This window comes from Pseudopodoces humilis, chromosome 10, assembly GCF_049639895.1.
Source record: "Pseudopodoces humilis isolate 2021_Gansu_Grassland_sample_001 chromosome 10, ASM4963989v1, whole genome shotgun sequence".
Lineage (NCBI taxonomy): Eukaryota > Metazoa > Chordata > Aves > Passeriformes > Paridae > Pseudopodoces > Pseudopodoces humilis.
This window is the reverse complement of record NC_142209.1, coordinates 23,576,972-23,595,796: the sequence shown is the minus strand read 5'-3', so window position 1 is coordinate 23,595,796 and position 18,825 is coordinate 23,576,972. Positions and strand designations below refer to the sequence as shown.

Sequence of the window (18,825 nt, the reverse complement as noted above, 5' to 3'; positions counted from 1 at the left end):
TCAAAGGTTCCATTAAAAAATATTAATCTTCACTTTTCTAATGCTGCCTTTATTTAAGACACATGTGGCTTCCCAGTCATTGTTAGAATGGTTCACTTGAAGTTCACTGGTTCCCCTGCTACTGAACTCCTCAGGAATCTGGTACTGGGGTGGTGGGGTAAACAGAAATAATAATTTACTTTGTTCTGAATTAACACAGAAATATTCTGTCACCAAGCACTCTAGTTATTAATGAAGCAGCTCTTTTCTATAACCTTGTGATGATAATATTGCACAAGGGGAAGAATTTGGCTGAAGTGGTGATTCATTCCCATTCTCACCATTTCTGGTGGGAGACAGTGGAATGATGGTGGAGCCATGTGTTTTCTTACTGGCCTTTTAGTGCATCAGCATTCTCTGACAGGCAGTGGAACAAACTTTGTTTTAGTGATGGTATTGTCTCAACAGCAGTTCAGCCTGTGGTGCTGACCTTGCCTTTCCTGTTCTGAGTGTTAAACCAAAGATTAAAACACCCTGCACTGAAATCCTGGGCCTTTCCCAATCAAATCCTAAGGACTGCAGTGTTCTTGGTATGTTAGAGTGGGCAGTAATTGCTAATTAATTTATTACAGAATTGAGGTGAGATAAACCATGTTGCTGTTTTGAAGCCAGCACAGAGAGAGGAAGGCAGCAGCTCCTTTTGAGCCAGAATTTCTCCTCTCACGCAGCCTCTTCCATCAACAAGGATATTTGCTTCCTTTCAGGAAAGGTGCTACTTTGCTGTGCTGAAAAATAGAACCTTTCTCAGTCCCTGAATCTCCCCTGGATCAGGCATAAGCTTATTATCTGCCAGCACATTTTCTGCTGAATCAGTCAAAAAATAGTTAATGTTTTTGAACATTCCAGTGAGATGAATGAGGCAATTCATACCTCTGAGCTATTGTTGCAGGGTTTTGTTCTTTGTTTCCTATTGTAAAATGTCTGGAAACACAGGAAGATGACAGTTGTATTGGTTAATATTTTAAAGACTTTCTTCAAATGCTCAAGGGTTAGAAACAATTTGAAAACAAAAGCCGAACTACTTCCACACAGCTCAGAACAAGGGTGCGGTGTTAATAATAAGTTACACAAAACATATAATCCTGGACAGCAACCTCCAAGCAAGCAGAATGTTCATTTACTGGACCATAACAACAAAAACCACCCTTCCCTTAAAGCAGCATTTTCCTTTCATAGTGTGGTGCTGAGTAATTTCAAGATGTCTGGATTTTTTTTCCCTGAAGTATCTACTGCAATTTGAGGTAAAAAAAAAAACTCAAACAAATGTGTAAAGCCAGGTCTGGCTTTGTTAACTGAACACTGAGGCCCAAGCTCTGGAGCTGGCTTGTCAGGTGATGGCATGGGTAATGGGGCAACATCAAGGCTTTCTTGATTTGGGTTTTGGGATTTTCTTTTTTGTTTTTTATTTTTTTCTTTATTGTTTCTAGTTATTCTTTATTATAATGAAGGGAAGGTATTTATAATGCTAGATGAAAAGGTGCTGGGCCTGCCCGGAGCATCACTGACCGCTTTACTTTGGATAATTTTTGTGCTCCCCACCCTGACTGAAGCGTTTGATCCCTCTGCAGTAAAGTAAAAATGCGGGCCGGAGGTGGGTTGAGCACGGCCCGGCTCCCACCGCAGCAGGCACGGGCACGGCTGGGAATGGCCCCGCAGCAGCTCTCGGTGCTCAGAAGATGCTCGGCTTCCTAATCTCCCCCGCCCAGCCCCGGCTGTTCTATCTTTAACGCTTCCTGTCGGTGAGAGGAGCCGGCTCGAAAATGGTCGTGTTTCCTGGCGGGAGGCACGGCGGGCTCTCCGGCGCGTCGTGACCGCCGCTGCCCCGCCGCCCCACGCACGCTGCCGGCATCGTGCGGGCTCCTGCCGCCCGGGACACGGCCCCGGCCCCGGCCCCGGCCCCGGCCGTGCCGCGGGGGGAGCGCCCGGGGCTTGTGGAAACCTCTCCCACGGCCGCGTCCAGAGCGGGAGGCTGAGGGGAAGGAGTGAAAGGAAGAATAACAGCTCCGGCATTTCCCCCTGCGGGAGGGCGCGCAGGTGGCGGGGAGACAATAGCGACCCCCGGCCCCGCCGCCGCCCCCCGCCCCACGGCAGGTGCGCCCGGGCCCCGCCGCCGCTTGTGCCCCGAGCCGGGGGCCGCCGCCCGGCCCTACCCCGCAGAGGGGGCCGAGGGTGTCCCGGGAAGGGCTCAGCCCGGGTTCCTGCCCTCCCGCCCCGCGCCGGGGGTGGTTTCGTTGTTTTTCGGGTTCCCACGCAGGCCGATCCCCGAGCTGTCCAAACCCCCTCCCGGCGCCGCCTTTAGGGCCGCGCTATCCGCGGGTGTCCGGAGGAGCGGATCCGGGACCCTCCAGCGACTCCTGCCTTCCCCCTTCCCATGCTGGGAGCCCCCGGCATGTCGGGGAGGTTCTCACGCGTCCCGTCTCTTTGCGATCGCTGCGCGGGGCACCGCGACCCCCGCACCGCCCTCTCCCGTCCCCAGCAGCCGCTCCGGGGGCAGGAGCCCGGCTTGGGCCAGCCCGGGGATCCCCGGCCGGCCGGGCCCGGAGCTCGCCGCGGCCCGGCTGAGCCCCTTCCCCGACGGGGAGCGCAGCCGGTCCCGAGCTCCGGCCCCCAGGGTGGGGGGAACCCGGCCCCGCCGGCTGCCCCGCTCTGCTACGGGGCGAGCCAGGGCCCTTTTCTCCCTTCCCCAAGCCCCTCTCCTCCAGGGCCCGCCGCTCACATCCCAAATTTCTCGAGGGCGAGGGGTGCCGGCTCGGTACCCGCTCCGCTCACAGTCCCCAGCATCCCCCAGCTCGGCAGGGATGCTCGGCCTCCTGCCACCCCAGAACGGGAGACGAGACAGGGAGCTCGCCCCAGTTCAGCCCTTCAGCAAAAATACACAGTGTGGGGGAAGGAGGGCTGGGGACTGGGACCGCTTTTCTCCAAAACATCTCTTTTCTATGCACTTTATTTACCTCCTCTTGTCCCAAAGCAGCCCACACCCCTTCCCCCTCTCTCAACATCTCCAACAATTTATTTTGGCTCATTAAATTTAATTAAGAACGGAGTAGGTGTTCCATATTTAATAATAATAATAAAAAAACCCCAAAATAAATCCCCCCAAAAAACACAAAAAACAAACCAAAAAAAAAAAAAACAACAAAACAGTGGCATAATAACCTCCAAGAGGACTAAAATAAAGAATCGCTATTCAGATGCGGGCAGCCACAGTGCAATTTTTTATTACTTTTTTTTTTTTTTCAGTGTCTTTTTAAGAGCATCTAAGCACACACACATAAAAAGCTAGAAGGCATGCATTCCGGAGTTATTCCTATGCATATCCCTGCAATAATTTTCCGCTTTCCTTCGATAAAATTGCCAAATAATAATGAATCATTTCATAAATAATGGGTTTAGAAGCTTATCAGGGCAGGCGGGCCACTGCTGGGGTTTTATCTCTCTCGGCCACATTGCAGTAGTGTTCCGCTCTCCATACTAAATAGGAAACTGGACGTGATGTGGAATTAGAGCCTACCCAGCTGAAGCCACCCAACACTTACTACAAATATAGCCGCGATGCGTAGGCCACAAAATGGCTCCACTCACTTTTCCCAATGAAAAGCAAATGGTGAGTAAAGAGGAATCGGCTCTGCAGAAGTGTGGGTGCTGGGAACGGCGGGATGTGGTTCTGGGGGGCAGCGAGTGAGCTCTGGGGGGCTTCTGCCCCACATGAGAGACGGGAAAAAACACAAAATCTTTTCCGTGGTTGGGTTTTAATCTTTTTTATTCTTTGATGCGGAGTCGGTGAGGAGGAGAATACATTTTCCACTCTGAAATCGTGGGGTGCGGCACCCCCACCGCCCCGGGACCCTCGGGCGGCGGCCGGGACGGGCTGCGGGGCGCTGGGGGCAAAGCTCCCCCTGGGCCCGGCTCCCCCGGCCTCTCCCCGGGGACAAACACCAGAACACGGCCCGGCCAGAACCCGAGCGCTTCTTCCGAGAGGGGGGTCCCCGATATCCCGCTCCCCCCCGCCCTTCTCTTTGGGGCGATTTCCCTACAAAGGGACGGCGGGAGAGGTGCGCTTTTGGGTTGGAAATTTCCTGCCGATCGGCTGCTGGAAAACAAAAGGATTTTGCGGAGCAGAAACCAGCGGGCGGGGATTTAATGCCCCCCCTCCATTTTTTCTAAACGAAACCACCCCAATTTAAGGCAAAATTCTGCCGATATCTTTGCTGTTTTGCGTATTTCGTTTTTTAACAAATGCGAGAACAGACGCCATCGGGATTATTTCTTTTTTTAAGAAGGGGAAAACCTAATTTTTCGTGATTTCGTTAGCGGGGTGAACCGGCCTCACCTTCCTGTCTCTGGGCAGCGGGGAGCGGGCTCGCTCCGCCGCCGGCCCGGTGCCGGCTGTCGCGGTTCCTGGGCCGGGAGCGCGGCCGGTAACCGGCCCCTTGAGGACTTTAATTTGCCCCTTTAGGAATTAAATTTTCCAGCCGGACGTGGGAGAAACGCCGCCGCCGCTTCGTGCGAGCCCATCGGGAGAAAAACAACCCCGTGTCCGGCCCCGTCTGTGATTTCCTCCCGGGAAGACCGGGCTTGCAATGTGTCCAAAAAACCGCCCAATTCTCCCCAAATATAGGGCTCTTTTTTTTTTCACGCCTTTTTTTTCTCTGTTTATTTTTTTTTTCCACGCCAGGCCATGGCCGTCGCTCGTTGTGGCCCCGTGTGCGAGGCGGCGGCTCCCGGCGGCGGCGGCGGGGGGGGACCCGGGGGTGGCCGCTGTTCCCTATCACAGGGGCCTCCCCGGGGTGCTGTCCCCTCCTTCCCTCTCCCCTGCACCTTTCTCCCTCCACTGATCTCTGGCAATCCGGACCCACGAGATCCACCCTCTCCTTTTTTTTTTTTTTTTTTCTCCCCCCCTTCTCTTCCTCCCAGGATTTAGCAGTTTTATCCCGATGCGGGTGTCCTTCCTCTCTGTAAAGTCGTAAGTACCTTGAGGTGGGAGGAGTAGATTCAGCCTGACACTGAGAGCGCTTTTGTTGAAACAGGAGAGACTTGCGGTGTCCCTACTTAAATATGACACATGTGAGTAATCTCTTCCTATACAATATCGGAATAGGCAATTAGATTTTTCTTTCTAGAGGGCTGGCGGGAAGGGGCCCGGAGGGAAAGCAGAGAACTTGTGCTTTAGGTTGGGTGGTTGTAGTATTTTTTATTTTATTTTCCAGCGAGATATATGGCCAAAAAAAAAATTGGTTTGGTTTTTTTTTTGTTTGTTTTTTTGATTTTCCTCGCGACTCAGCCTATCAGAAACGAAATAAAAAATTTCCCGAGGCAAAGGAGCAAGAAAGATGGGTGGCAGCTCTCTCCTCCGTGAAGCTCCTTATTTATATAGAAAAGAATAATCAATCAACTAGAAAAAATAAAAAACGAACGAGGGTATATGTAGGAGATAAAGCATAGAAATAATCGCGATATCGCTGTCTTCCCTCGGCGCGAGGTGCCTTGTCGTGACAGCATTTGTTCTGAGGGAGAAGGGGGACAATGCTGTGTGCCGGGCCCCTTCCTCCTTCCTGCGGTAGCGAATGCGCGGGGGGACTGACTCCGTTAGGGGCTGCTTTAACCCCCTCTCCCCCAAAAAGTGGTTTCAGGTATATTTCGATAGTTTATAAATAACAATAAAAAATAATCATGGGAGGAGAAGGGGCCGCCCGTGAGGCTCAGGCCGCTCCAGGCAGGCCGGGCCGCGGCTGGGCCGGTTCCGCAGGGCAGCAAACACCGCCGGCGAGCCCAGAACGGGGAGAAATTCCCGCAGAGGAATTTGGAATTTGGGGGCACAGTTTAACCCGCACCCTCGGCGGTGCTGCGGGCTCTGCCCGGGCTCCCCGGCGGCCCCGATGGTGCCCATGTGAATCCCCGCGGGGCTCCGGGGGCTCCGGCCCGGCCCCACCGAGCGGGACCGGGCCGCTGCGAGACGTCAAAGCTCCGCCAGCCTCCGTGACGTCACGGCAGGGCCGGGGCGCCCCGTGACGTCACGGCACCGCACGGCCCGGCGGGGTGGACCCACAGACCTCCCCCCGGTACCGCCAGCAAACTCTACATTATTTGGGGGGATCGGGAACTCCCCCGTTTCTCACCGACCAGGTGTGAGCCCCGAAGCGGCCCCCCCGTCGGGGCGGTGCCCGTGGCGGGGTAAAGCCCCCGGCGGGTCCCGGTGCGGGACCGGCCCTGAGCGCTGCCTCTCTCCGCAGGACGATGGACAGGCCGCCCGCCCCGCCGCCCCCCAGTGACCCCCGCGATGCCCGCCCCGCCCGGCGGCACGACTCGGAAGCGGAGACCACGAGCGAGCCGGAGAGCAGCCGCGGGGGCATGGAGGCGCCGGCGGACCCCCAGCTGCTGCTCAACGGGGCGGCCAAGGAGGCGGGCCGGCCCTCCCCCGGGCCCCCCGCCGCCCCTGTGCCCGTCATCGAGCTGGTGCGCCGGGGGGGCTCCCTGGACATAAAAAGCCGTGAGGCGGCGGGGGACGCGATGCAGAGAGCGCCGGGAGCCGAGCCGTGCCGCGCCGCCGAGGCCGCCTGCGAGGCCCGCATGGTGCAGCTGAGCCCCCCCGCGCTCCCGCTGCAGCCCCCCGGCAGGGCCATGCTCTACAACCTGGGCCAGCCGCTGGCCACCATCAACAGGTCCGTGCCTCCCCTGTCCCGTCCCATTCCGGAGCAGCTCCCCCAGGGGTGTCCCGGGCCGTGGCGGGGCGGCGGGAGGTGCGGGCCGGAGATGCGGGGGCAGAAGCAGCAGCATCCCTTCCTCTGCCCGGGGCTCGCCCTCGCGGGTTAGCGCGCAACTTTGTAAAGAGAGAAAGGGAAAAAGGGGAGGGGGGAGTCAAAGAAGAAACGAAAAACTCTTTCCTCGAAGGAGAAATTTTTGCAGTGGTAAAGTCCTGGGCAGAGAGAAGGGGTCCGTCAATAAACGGACGAGGACCGGTTTAGCTCTTCCGAGCTCCCCGGGCTCTCTCTGTTCTCCGACGAGTCCCGCAAATTAGCCAAGGGCCACCAGAGGCTCTGACAGGGGCTGAGCCAGCCCGGGGCGTGTGCGGGGACAGACCCCCGCCTCGTCTCCCAGAAAAAAGCTGCGGCGGGGACCCGGCCCGGGGGTCCTGCGTGCCCGCCTGGGGTGGGGGAGCACAAAGCCGAGGGAATGGGGGAGATTTTGCCCTAAGCCGCTCACATCCCCCTGCCCGCGCAGGGCTGGCGTCTCTCGCTGCGTGCCCCCGGTTGGCCGCGTGTGGTGTCACCGCACGACTCCGGGCTCGGCTGCGTGAGCCGCGGGCTCGCTCCGAGGTCACGGAGCGGCTCCGCTTCCCTCCGGCCCCTGACACAGCCTCCCGTCAGGGGCCGGGCCGGGGGGATGTCGGTGTGTCCTCACGGCCTGCCTGCCTTTCTTTGCAGCGGGTTTTTCGGCGAACCGGACTCTTTCTCCATGTACGGCAGCAACCGAGTGAAGCGGAGACCCTCTCCGTACGAGATGGAGATCACCGACGGTGAGAGAATTTCGCCCCTACGCCGCCTCTTGGGGGAGGGGGGATGTCTCCGTCTACCTAAGGGGGCAAGTTCCTGCACGATGCCACACTCTGGGACTAAATCCCCAAATAATAAAAGGACTAAACCCCCAAACCGTAAAACGAGAATAGGATGGCCAGGGAGTCAGAGTGGCTCCGGTAAGCGGAGCCCACAGCGGTGCCCAGCAGCGTGCTCGGTGAGTTTGCCTTCACCCAGCACCCAGCGATGCAGCTCAGCCCTCGGTTAGTTACATCCCTATTCTGCAAATTGCTTAGATATTAAATCCGAAAGAGGACAATAAATGTAAGTCTTTGTTGAAGTGCAGATCAGGGCCATTGCAGTGAGATGCTGCGTCTGTAAACCCTTTCAGCCAGGAGGAGTTCGCCCTGCAGACCGCAGCCTTGGGCAGAAAGGATAACCTGTCTTAAATCTCCTGGATGCGAAGAGCTAACCCTGTGCTGAGGTCTGCAGCGGCGCGTGGCTGATCCCTTAATTCAGTATACATCCACACACCCGTCCCGTCTGCCGTGAAATACCCCGTGGCAGAGCCGGGGAGGAGATGTGGAAGGTGGGATTCCGTTGTTCGAGCAGAGATCCCAGGTGGCATCTCTGTTGGAGCCGCAGGGTGATTTCGGAGAACGGAAGGCGGGGAGAGGGCAGGGCAGGATCTGCTGCCGGCTCCTGACAGCAGGTTTGAGGTGTGAGATGCTGCGTGCAAAGGGATATTTGCCCACGGGATGCTGCCCACGCAAAGGGACATTTGCAAGAACAATTTGCACGTGGCAGGCCGTTCTGTTTATCTCTGGAGTTAATAGCCCGTACAAATGAGATTCACTGAAATTTGTTTTCTCTTTAGCGATTGTAAACGCTGCATTTCAATTGCTGGACTACTAATTTTCTGCCTTTCCAGCTAGCTGTCCCTTTCCTTCTACCTAGCTGATCTAAAATCAAATCATCACCTTCATCAGACCAAAATAATGCATCCCAAACTGACAGGCTCAGGGTGTTATCTGCATTAACCAGTCCTTCTCTCCCCACTCTCTGCCCTCCTGGTCCTTTCACACTGCTGCCCCATGGGACAGGGGAGGTTACAGCCCCGGCACAAGAAGAGCTTTTTGTCTGGGTTTTGATTCTGAGGCTTAGCAGTTACAGAGAAAATCAGATCTTGGTGTCTGACTAAAGCTTTGGAATTGCTATTAAATTAGGTATTAAGTATTACAGAAATACTTGGTTGTAACCACGTTTTTGAAGATGTAGTTTGATGCAGGTGTACAGATAGGGCCCAATCCTGCAGGTTCTGGTTCATGTGAATTTCCAAGATTCGACTCAACGTTTTCTGAGGGGAAAAACGGTACCAGATTATGTTGTCTAAACAGGAATAATTTGTAGGGAGGTACATTCCATGCTGAGGCATCTGTGTGGTCTGAGGGGCTTTGCTTATTGCTCTGATGGGCATCTGCTGGGTGGCATCCACAGCACACAGGAGCATCACTCTGGAGGGTCCTCAGCCCTTGGGGGCTGCAGAAGGGCAGGAAAGCCTTGCCAGACACTTTTGTGCTTGTGCTTTTTTCTGTGAGAGAATAAGTGGTGGGGTTTTCACAAGTAGTTCTTTATTTGTTTTATTGAAATTCTGTTCCATTTAATATCTTCTTTAAGAATAGCTAGAAGTGATGATAAAAAAAAGTATCTCTAGAAAAGTATATCCTGGAACTTTGGAAGATCATATTTTTATTAATTTTCCTCACATTTCTAATTACAATTTAAGAAAGCATCAGTCAATCCATTATAACAAAATCCAGGCAAAAATTCTCATCTAATTGCTTGAATTAATTATGAAGCAAGTTTTTTTTTATGAGAAATAGATTTTCTATTATAACACAGCTATGGGGCATTTTAATTTCCTCCACTGCTTGACATGTTTTGACCAAAGCCTGATCTCTTTCTAAAATATATGTTTAATTCAGTTAGTGCAGGAATCAAGAATTTGAGTGGTGTCAGAATTTGTTTTATTTACTGAAGCTTGATTTGGGTGCCCCTGGAGGAAAATTTACAGGTTTTTGGTTTGGTTTTTTTTTTTTCTGGTTTCTGACCAATTTATGAAAAGATGCCTTTTAGTCATCAACTTTCACTGAACAGAAACACATGTTTGAAAGTCTCTTGAGGATTTCTTTTTAATGAGTAGTATCCAAGATGGGGTTACTTCCCATACCCTTATGGGAGTAAAGAGCTTTTAAGCTCCATCTCTCTCTGGATTCAAGACCAGTTGCTTTGTCTTGTCTGGAAATGGCCAAGTGTTTATAATGTCACATTATTTTAGTAGGATGTAGCACGTTCTTCACTGCTTGATTAGCAGTGCTGCTGGGGGCCCTTGGTCCCTGTCACCTTCCCCACAATCCTGTGGCATAGCAGGCTGCACACATCAGGGACAGGGAACCTTCCCTTTGCATGAGCTCTTGCACATCAATTCACACAAAGGGCATTAGGTGCTGTTTGGGGGTGAATATTGCCTTTATTAAAGCATCACATTGGAATCTTAGAGGTCAGGGAGGTGTTTGTCATTTCTACATCCCTTAGCTTGTCCCAGGGGCTGTTTGTGATTTTAGGGGACTCCCAGCTCTGAGCACAGTTTGAGGAGGAGTGAGTTGTGTGGCTGCTCACACACTGGAGAAGCTGGCAGCTTTAATCTGTCTGCTTGGGAGTGTGTCCCCATGCAAACTCTGCAGTGCAGGGTGTTGTGTGTGGTGTGCTGGACTGAAGGGACTCTGCTTCCCCTGAAGAGAGGAAAGTGCGGTGGTCTCTGATCAGCTGGAACAAGGGATTCCACTTCTGGTGTGCAAGGTGGGATTTGCTGAGGTGCAGCCTGACTAGGATGCTTATAAAAAGTCACACCTGTTTGGCTTCTGTGCCACAGTCAAGGCAGCCAGCAGTTTTGCTAGAAAAGAGTAAAGGTGTTTAAATGTGTCCTGGGGTGCTGGTTCCACTGGGAGATGTCAGAACTGTGGCTTAAACTGCTCACCAAGGCCAGGGACTTGTTCCCACCAGGAGGGAGAAGTTAGGCAGGGGTCTCAGAGTGGGGAATACAGGGGAGAGATGGGGAGAATGGGAATTCCACAGTCCTTTGAGACAAATATCACCAGTGTGTCACCTGCAAGTCTTTGCTTCCCACTCTGTGATGGCTTTCATCATATGTGATGCTTCCTATCCCATGGGAGTTTCTGCCCCAGTCATTCCTCCAGATTTTCATGAGATTGATGTGACTTTCCATTGTTGATGTCTCTTGAAGGAGATGATGGGAAGAATATAATAATAGAAGCATCTTATGGTAGTGTTCTCTCATGTTCCATGTACCCAAGGACCTGCAATCCTGATTTACAGCACTGCTGCTCCTGCAGAACAGTACTTTGCAGATGTGCTTTTGGGTCTCTTCTAGCACAAAGACAAAGCTTTTCTCATGTACACCAGGAGTTGTCCTGATGTGCTGAAAGGAGAATTGGTGTGATTTGTGCCTTCATCCTATGTAGCATCCCCTCTCAGAAACATGGCTGTAAAAGTCCAAGATGGAATTGGAGGTTACTTGTCATTAGGTCAAATGGACACCTCTATCAATTTGGAGTCCCTTCTCCAATTAGTGTCAGAGGGAGTTTTTGCCCTGTGGCAGTGATGAGGAGAGAGAGCAGGCAGCCCTCAGGTCAGCTGTGACACTGTTCCATCCTCACCTGTGATCACCCTTCCAGCAGGACACTGCCTTCACTCTGTGGGTCAGTGTGGGTCAATTCCTACCTCTCCTCATCCCCTTTCATTCAGAGGGCTGGTGGCAATCCTGTTGTCTCTCTCAGCAGGGAAGACCTCTGGATCTCAGAGCTGTCAAAGCCTCTGCTCAAGCTTATTTCCTCCTGTCCCAATGGTGTGTTCTTTAGACAATGTTTGGGATAGAAAATAGAGCCATCTAATGAGATAAACTTTTAATAGGACCATTGTCACTGAGTTACCCTTGTTGATGGGTTGAGATACCCTAAAATTATAGAAGCCTTCTGCACATGTATCATGGCCTAAGCCTTCTTCCTTGGAGAGGTAAATTTAGATAACTGAGGAGACAAAGAGATGCCACCCAATTTTTCCCTTCCACCGGATTGAACAGAAGTTACAGCTTTCTCAGATCATGGGGTCAGCTTCTACTAAGCTGGAAACTCTTGTTTCACTGCCTTGCTGATTAAACCTCACTAAAATTAACCAATTAGTTAATTTTCAAAGGGGTGACCTATTCAGCAAAGTAATACCTGACCTGTTAAGCCCAGCTCCTAATTCTGCGTGGTTGGAATTGCAGGTCCTCACACGAAAGTTGTTCGTCGCATTTTCACCAACAGCCGGGAGAGATGGAGACAGCAGAACGTCAACGGGGCCTTCGCAGAGCTGCGCAAGCTCATCCCCACCCACCCGCCCGACAAAAAACTGAGCAAGAACGAGATTTTGCGCCTGGCTATGAAATACATCAACTTCCTGGCCAAGCTGCTCAACGACCAGGAGGAAGAAGGAAACCAAAGGGGCAAAGTGAACAAAGACTCGGGGATAGTCCAGGAAGACCTCCTGCAGGACATGTTGTCCCCCAACTCCAGCTGTGGGAGTTCCCTGGACGGAGCGGCGAGCCCGGACAGCTTCACGGAAGAGCACGAGACGTTGGATTCGAAGCACACGCGGAGCCTGCACCACGCCATCCTCCCCGTAGAAGGCAACGCACAGCGGTGATGACCCTCACGCTGCTCCCGAAGCGCCACGGGGGAGAGGCCAGGCTTGGCTGTGCAGTTGCTGGAACTTTTTGCTTGTGGGATTTGTGACTCTGCCTTTCCCTGGGAGCTCGGGCTGCCCACTCGCCCCAGCCCGGGGAGGAGCGGCCGGCACGTTGGCTGAGGACGACACCAACCCAGATGAACGTTCGGGGTTTAGGTACGTGACCGTACAAAGAAGAAGAGCGTTGAAGTCATCTTCGTTGTACAGAACTGCTCGGGATGGGACTCTGAGGAGGGGAAGGAGACAGGGCTGGCACCTCTCCAGCATTTGAGGGTTTTCAGACCACTCGGTGAGCGTCTCTTTTCAAACAGTCATCTGGGTGAGGCATGGAACTCCTCTTTCACTGCCCACGGAGGCCACCAGTGCTTTCCAGCTCCACGTGGTGCTGGAAACTGCTGCATCACGCCAGTGCTGCAGCACTTCTGCAGCCTGTGGCACATCCAGCTGGTCTGAGCAGGAGCCTGGCCACGTATTCCTGTTGTCCGAGAGCTTTTGACTGTATCTTTTTAAAGAGGTGAAAAAAAAAATACCCTCAGCAAAAGAACCATTAAAAGGATTTAGACGATTTCTTTTTCTCTCCTTTTTTCTTTCTTTATTTTTTTCCTTCCCTTTCTTCCTTTCTCTTCTATCTAATTTCGGATTGTTTGGGCTTGTTGTATTTATGACATGGGATTACTTCTGTTTAACACTGTCATGCAGTATCCACTGAATGAAAAGGTACATAGGTGTTTTCTGCCACCCTCCCAGTCCCTGATCCTTCTGCTGGTAACACTCAGCAGGTGAATTTAAAGCCTGCTGTGGTCCCCTAGAGTTTTTCCAGTAGTTTCTGTGGGGCCAGAGCTTCCCTCAAGAAAGATGAGTTTCAGAGTTGGTAAGGGAAGAAAATACTTGCTAGTGAAGTAACTCTTTGGACTGGGGGATTTTTAAATTCAAAAAAGCAAAAAAAAAGGGCAAAAGGAGTCAATGATGTATCAACAATGTGCGTGTACATAGGGTTATAAAAAGGTTTTTTGATGATATGCTTTGAATTTTTTGATTTTGTTGTGTGAAAATGGCGGTTCACCTGTGCCACTGCCCACAGTGTGGACAATAGTGCTGGATTTATTCTGGTGTTAGAAATATCCTCACCTGTCGAGGCTGGTGGGAGCCCACAGCTTCTCTGAATCTTGTGGGGAAGCAGTAAAATCAGTGGTGGGGTTAGCCTCCATTCCCGAGTGCTCAAACTGCTGCAAAACTGAGCTCTGTGAGTGAGCTGATCCTCTGATCCTGCTGCCCCCCAGGAGGGCGTTTGGGAAACAGGAGAGGGGAGCAGGAGGCCGCTGCTGTGGTGGGAGCTGAGAACCACCCTGTGCCATCACTGCTGCTTCAGGCCCACCTCTCACCAACCCATCTCCCGAGGCCTGATGGAGCAGTTGCCCCAAACCCATCCTCTCCCTCTGCAGACATGTCAAGGCACAGAAATCCCTACCATGATACGGTAGAACAAAAACCCCAAACCCACACACAAACATCCTTTGGAAGAGAGTAAGTCTTTCTGAGTGGGGGCATCTTCCACCGCGCTCGTGCCTTCCCAAGGATGCTGAGGTACAAGGGAACACAGAGAATTTGAGTGGGTGTCTGCAAGCCCGTCCAGGCTTCATTCAGAGCCCTGTCATTTCCATCCCTGCTTGGTTTTGATGCCTCTTTGTAAATAATAGGTGAGAGTCTGGCATGTGGCTTGGCATGTCAGGCAGAATTAGTTGCCTGGGAAGGGATCCTGGCCCATGCAAGGATTTCCAGCATAGCCCCCAAATTTTTGGAAAGCACCAATCTCCCCCATCTTAGACTGGGGGAAAGGATGGAATTTCTTGGGTCTGTATTTCCTGTGCATGGGGGTTTTCACCAGAGGGGAAACCAGGTTTCACCTGGGCCAGGGCAGGTGCTGGCGGGTGAGGAAGCTGAGGAAGAGGTTTGGACTGGTACTGGTGCCAGGGGTAGGAAAGGCAAGCAGGGGGGGCTGCCAGGGGACCCTCAGGGGGGTAAGGGGGTGCTGTCACACGGGTAAAGCCGTTCCTGGTTCCCAAATAACCCTGGGGTGGGGTAGGTGGGGGTTTTACGCCCTTGTTGTTGAACTGTCGCAAGAAAAAAAATAAATAGTTCACTGATACTCAGAAATGCCTCATTCCACACAAACCCATTAGTCCTTGTTTGTATCTCCTCGGTAGCTGAACAGTTGGGAAAATGGTACAACCTTGTCAGCACCCCCAAATGCCCCCAGGCACACGGGCTCCTGCAGGGAGCTCCGCAGGTCCCCCGGGGTATGTACAGCTGTACTTTAATTGTGATTTGAATGGTACATTTCCTCTGCCCACCTCTCCTCCTGCCTGCTTCATCTCTCGCTGTGTGGACCATCATCCCCATTCCTGTTGGAAACAGCGCTCTGGGGCAATGTCGTACCGTGTGAGTGAATTCCTGCCTTACCAATTTTGGTTTTTTCAGCCCCATCCCTTTCTCTGCCACCCTCCCCTTGGATTTCTGCATTTTTTCTGCAGAAATGAAGTAACCAGACCTGGTACCCTGAGTCTCAACTCACTGTGGATGTGCTATTTAGAAAACACATTTGTTGTAATGTGTGTGTATATATAAATATATATATATAATGAATATATCAAGAATATTTCTAAATAAAGTTTTACAAAGCAGCCTCCACTCGCTGTCTGCCTCTGTCCCACCTCACCACTTGACTCCATCATCAGTTTGGTGTTTGTGCCGTGGGGTGAAGACTCCAGCGTGGCCCATTCCCAGCCAGCCAAAGACATAAACGAGCAGCAAAAAACGTTGCAAAAGCATCTGCTAATCTGTTTTTTTTTTTTCTCCTTGCTTGACTCACACGGTCCAGCCGGGGAGGGAGGAAGAGCGTGCGGGGCCGGCAGGAAGGAAGGCAGGCGATGAAGCAATGCCCCACTGCAGGCGAGCGTTACCAGCCGCCCCCACCTTACCCCAGCGTGCCACTTGCAGGTCCCCCAAAGGCTCCAGTGGCCTTTTCCCTTCTTTTGGCCAGGCTGACTGTGCAAGGAAGGGGCTGCTGGGGGCCATGCACTTCCCTCTGCGCCATGGCAGGCATGATTTAACAGGCAGTGAGAGCAATTCCTCTTTTTTTTAGAAAGAAATTATCACAGCCACGTGCATAAGTGCTTTTAAAAATATACAGCACCAATTAGGGGGTGTTTATTCCTCTGGCTAAGCGGTCCATTAAATATGTGCGTGGTTTTAAATATGTATATTTATCTTATACATACATACATACATACATATATATATATATATATATATATATATATATACAGCACCATGCTGCTGATGCTGACACCACACCGAGCACAGAGCAGATGAGCAGGAATGGTGCCACAGGAATTTTCTTAGCTTTAGTTTCTATGAATTACAGAATTGTCGCCTATTTAAACAAATCCTTTAAAGCATTCCTTGCTTTATTAAAGTCTCCCCACAAAAGCTTAGCTGCTAACACCTCCTCCCCAGCAGCCTGGGAGCCAACACTCACTTTTAAGGTTTCTAGGTGAATTTTTCCCAAGATGGAAGAGGGGACCCTTTCTCAGGCTCCAGAGGGGGGGTGTGGGGAGTCCTGTCCAGACAGAGCCCCAGACGAGGGACATGGGGGTGTCCTCTGCACAGCCAGGCTGAGCAGAGCCCCAGCAGCCAGGACTGGGCTGGTTTCACCCCGAGCACTGGGACAAAGCAGGTGTGGGCAGTGTGTGGCTGCTGGGTGTTTATCTGCAGCTGGGACATCATGGCTGTACATCTGGTTTAACCCCCATCTCCCGTTGTGCTGCCAGCCCAGCAAGAGCTGATAGCTTGCCCACCGGTTATCTCTGCCTCCCACCTCCTGCCTCTCTCCCTCCCTCCTTCCATTGCCAGGACAATTCTCCTTTCACCTCCCCCTTCTGCTTTTTTGCTTTCTTCAAGTAAAATATCCTCGATGGCTGCAAGTATTTTGCAACCTGCAAAGGAAAAAACATCCTTAAGGGAAAAACACCTGCAAGGTGAAGGCTTCAAACAACTCTGTGTACATTTATAGGGTCTATAACCTAAGGAAAGGGCTGAGAGGCTTCCAGTGCCACCTGCTCCATGGTGGGATGTTCAATGTGCATCACTCCTGGTTGACCCCAGTGGTGGGGAGACCCTGGGTGCAGCTTTGCTGGGATGGGCTCCAGGGTTGTGTCCTCAGGTGGTGGCTTCATGTTGGAAAGAAATATCTTTCTCCCAGCATCTTTTTCTCCTGAGCATCTGGACCTTATTGCTGCCACCAAAATGCAGATGTCACAGAAGGTAGCAGACATTCACCTGCCTTCATGTTTCTTTTTAAAAGTAATTTTTGAAAGCCCTTCCCATTCTTTCAATTTCCAATGGAAAATTTAATTAATTTCTCATCAAATGGTAATTTCTTTTTACAGTCATTTTGTGTTGCAAAAGGTGATATGCGGGGCAAAAACCTCAACCCAACCCATTTTTTTTCTCTGTTCATGCAAAACAGAAAAGAAAGTTGGGGAAAGCACCCTGAGGTCCTGGCTCCCACAGCACAGAAGGGATTGGTGCAGCAGGGGAGAAACAGCCTGGGTGTCACGGGTGGCATTGTCCTCAGCTGGGACAGTGCTGGGGCTCATCCCTCACTGCTGGCACCGCAAGGTGATGGGGGTTCTGGTCTGTAGGACAGGAAATTTTCTGGCAAATAGAAGTTTCTTCACAAACTTGAAACAGATGCATTTAAAGGTGTTTTGTTCATCCAGTTTTGTAATGTGTCCCAGGAATTCAGCGACTTTCAGGCTTCCAGTGGCAGAAAATTTCACTTAAAACTGTATAGATGACACTGGGGAGTGAGAACAGTGGAGACTTGACATTGAGATAAAATCGAATTAAAAAACAGAGAGAAGGTGGGAGGATTGCATATATCCAAAATGATGAAACAAGAAACACAAACCCCCCAAATCACCCCAAATTTGGGCAGCTACTATTTTCCAGCCTCATTATCTGTTTTTAATTACAGCCTTTCTGGCAAAGCCGTGTTGAGGGCAGCCTGCAGTGGCAGCCCTGCCTGGGAACACCGCCGAAGCCAGGAGCAAGGACCTGCTTCATTAAGGGCATTCCCACATAATTGAATCAAATATTCTCGCGGAAACGACAGGACCCAAACGTTCCCACCCCGGCAGCCGATGAGAAAGCTTCTCCTCTTCGCTCTGGCAGGCGAGGTGACAACAGGAGGGAGTAATTTATGTCTCTCTGGGACTGCTCGGTCTGCCCCTCATCCCGGGGCTCATCCCTGACATTCCCACCGCCACACAAAGGCTGCAGCCGGCCGGCGGTGCCCAGGGGACACCGCGCTGTCACCCGCAGCCAGGAGATGAGCAGCGAGCAGGATCCTCTCCCTCCTCCCAGTCCTGTTTTTTCTCTCTGGTCCTCCTGCCTCTCACCTTATTTCTCACTCCCCATTTTTTTATTTTTTCTCTTAGTTTCTATCCCAAAATTGGGATGGGAGAGCAGGGCTAGGGGTGGATGGGAGAGGATGAGGATGCTTTGAGACCACAGGGGCCGCAGTCCTTGATGGGGATGCAGGAAACCTCCTGGGGGTGGGTCCAACAGGCACTTTCAAACTTGTCCCCCTGGTAGACATTCCTTTTCCCCTGCTCTTGGAGCTATTTTCAGCCGTCCCAGTGACCTTTCCGGGGAACAATTTACTATTGTGTTTTGGTGAAGCCCAGCCTCTATTTTTGCACTCTGTTTTGCTGATGCGGGCACAGGGAGCGAGACGGGAATCCAGCAGGAAATGGGAGGGAGCGTCTGGAGCATGGTTAAAGCTGCCCCGGCGCTTTGATGTGCGAACCCGTCCGGCAGCACGTGGTGGGGCCGGGGGCTTCTCTCCCTGCCCATCCCTCTGGTAAATCCCACATGGCACCGGCTTAATCTGGCCCTGCCAAGGTGGCAGTGGGTCCTGCAGCAAAGGGCTTTGGGCAAAGGGGCCGGCAAGGCAAAGCTGCGGTGGCACCGTGCTCCTCAGTGCAGGCACTGCAAAATGAAAGGCAGCTTTCTGCTGGTGTTGTGTAGCTCAAGGAATGCTGGAAAGAAGGGAAGGATAAGTACCGCTTCTTTAAAACTTGTTGACTGAACTAGGAGAGGTTTGAGGGCATGCCCAAGGGTGTCCAGGAAAGGCATGGCAGAGCATCCTGGCTTGCATCATGTGAAATAAGCAGGCTGGAGGTGGCAGGTCGTCGTGTGAGGGGTGGTCCTTCCTGATTAGGGACCTGGAGCTGGGCTTGTCGGGAGTGAATGGCTCCAAAAATGCCAAGCATCACAGCCTAGAGTGCTAGGGAAGCGTGGCTGCCTGTGTTTGTGGCAGGGAACAACAAGTGTCCCACTCCAGATGTATATCTGGGAAGACGGCCAAAGGCCAGGGAAGTGTCCAGGCCTGCAGCTGTTCTGC

At 52.2% G+C, this 18,825-nt stretch overlaps 1 protein-coding gene across 2 annotated transcripts; it reads left to right on the top strand.

Annotated features, from left to right (window-relative positions):
* The first annotated feature begins 3,516 nt into the window (after positions 1-3,516).
* TAL1 (TAL bHLH transcription factor 1, erythroid differentiation factor) lies at positions 3,517-15,037 on the top strand. Of its 2 annotated transcripts, XM_005521133.3 has the most exons (5): positions 3,517-3,643; positions 4,954-5,103; positions 6,270-6,698; positions 7,461-7,552; positions 11,896-15,037. In XM_005521133.3, coding segments are annotated over exons 2-5 (942 nt in total). In that variant the 5' UTR covers positions 3,517-3,643; positions 4,954-5,101; the 3' UTR covers positions 12,315-15,037. The 2 variants fall into 2 exon arrangements, with proteins under 2 accessions (XP_005521190.1, XP_014106398.1); XM_014250923.2 differs by lacking the exon at positions 4,954-5,103.
* Positions 15,038-18,825: the final 3,788 nt, after the last annotated feature.

Excerpts from the sequence above, each read along its gene's own strand:
- TAL1 (XM_014250923.2), top strand. Across the intron at positions 6,699-7,460 it reads CCGCTGGCCACCATCAACAG|CGGGTTTTTCGGCGAACCGG; the intron begins GTCCGTGCCTCC and ends CTTTCTTTGCAG. Across the intron at positions 7,553-11,895 it reads CGAGATGGAGATCACCGACG|GTCCTCACACGAAAGTTGTT; the intron begins GTGAGAGAATTT and ends TTGGAATTGCAG.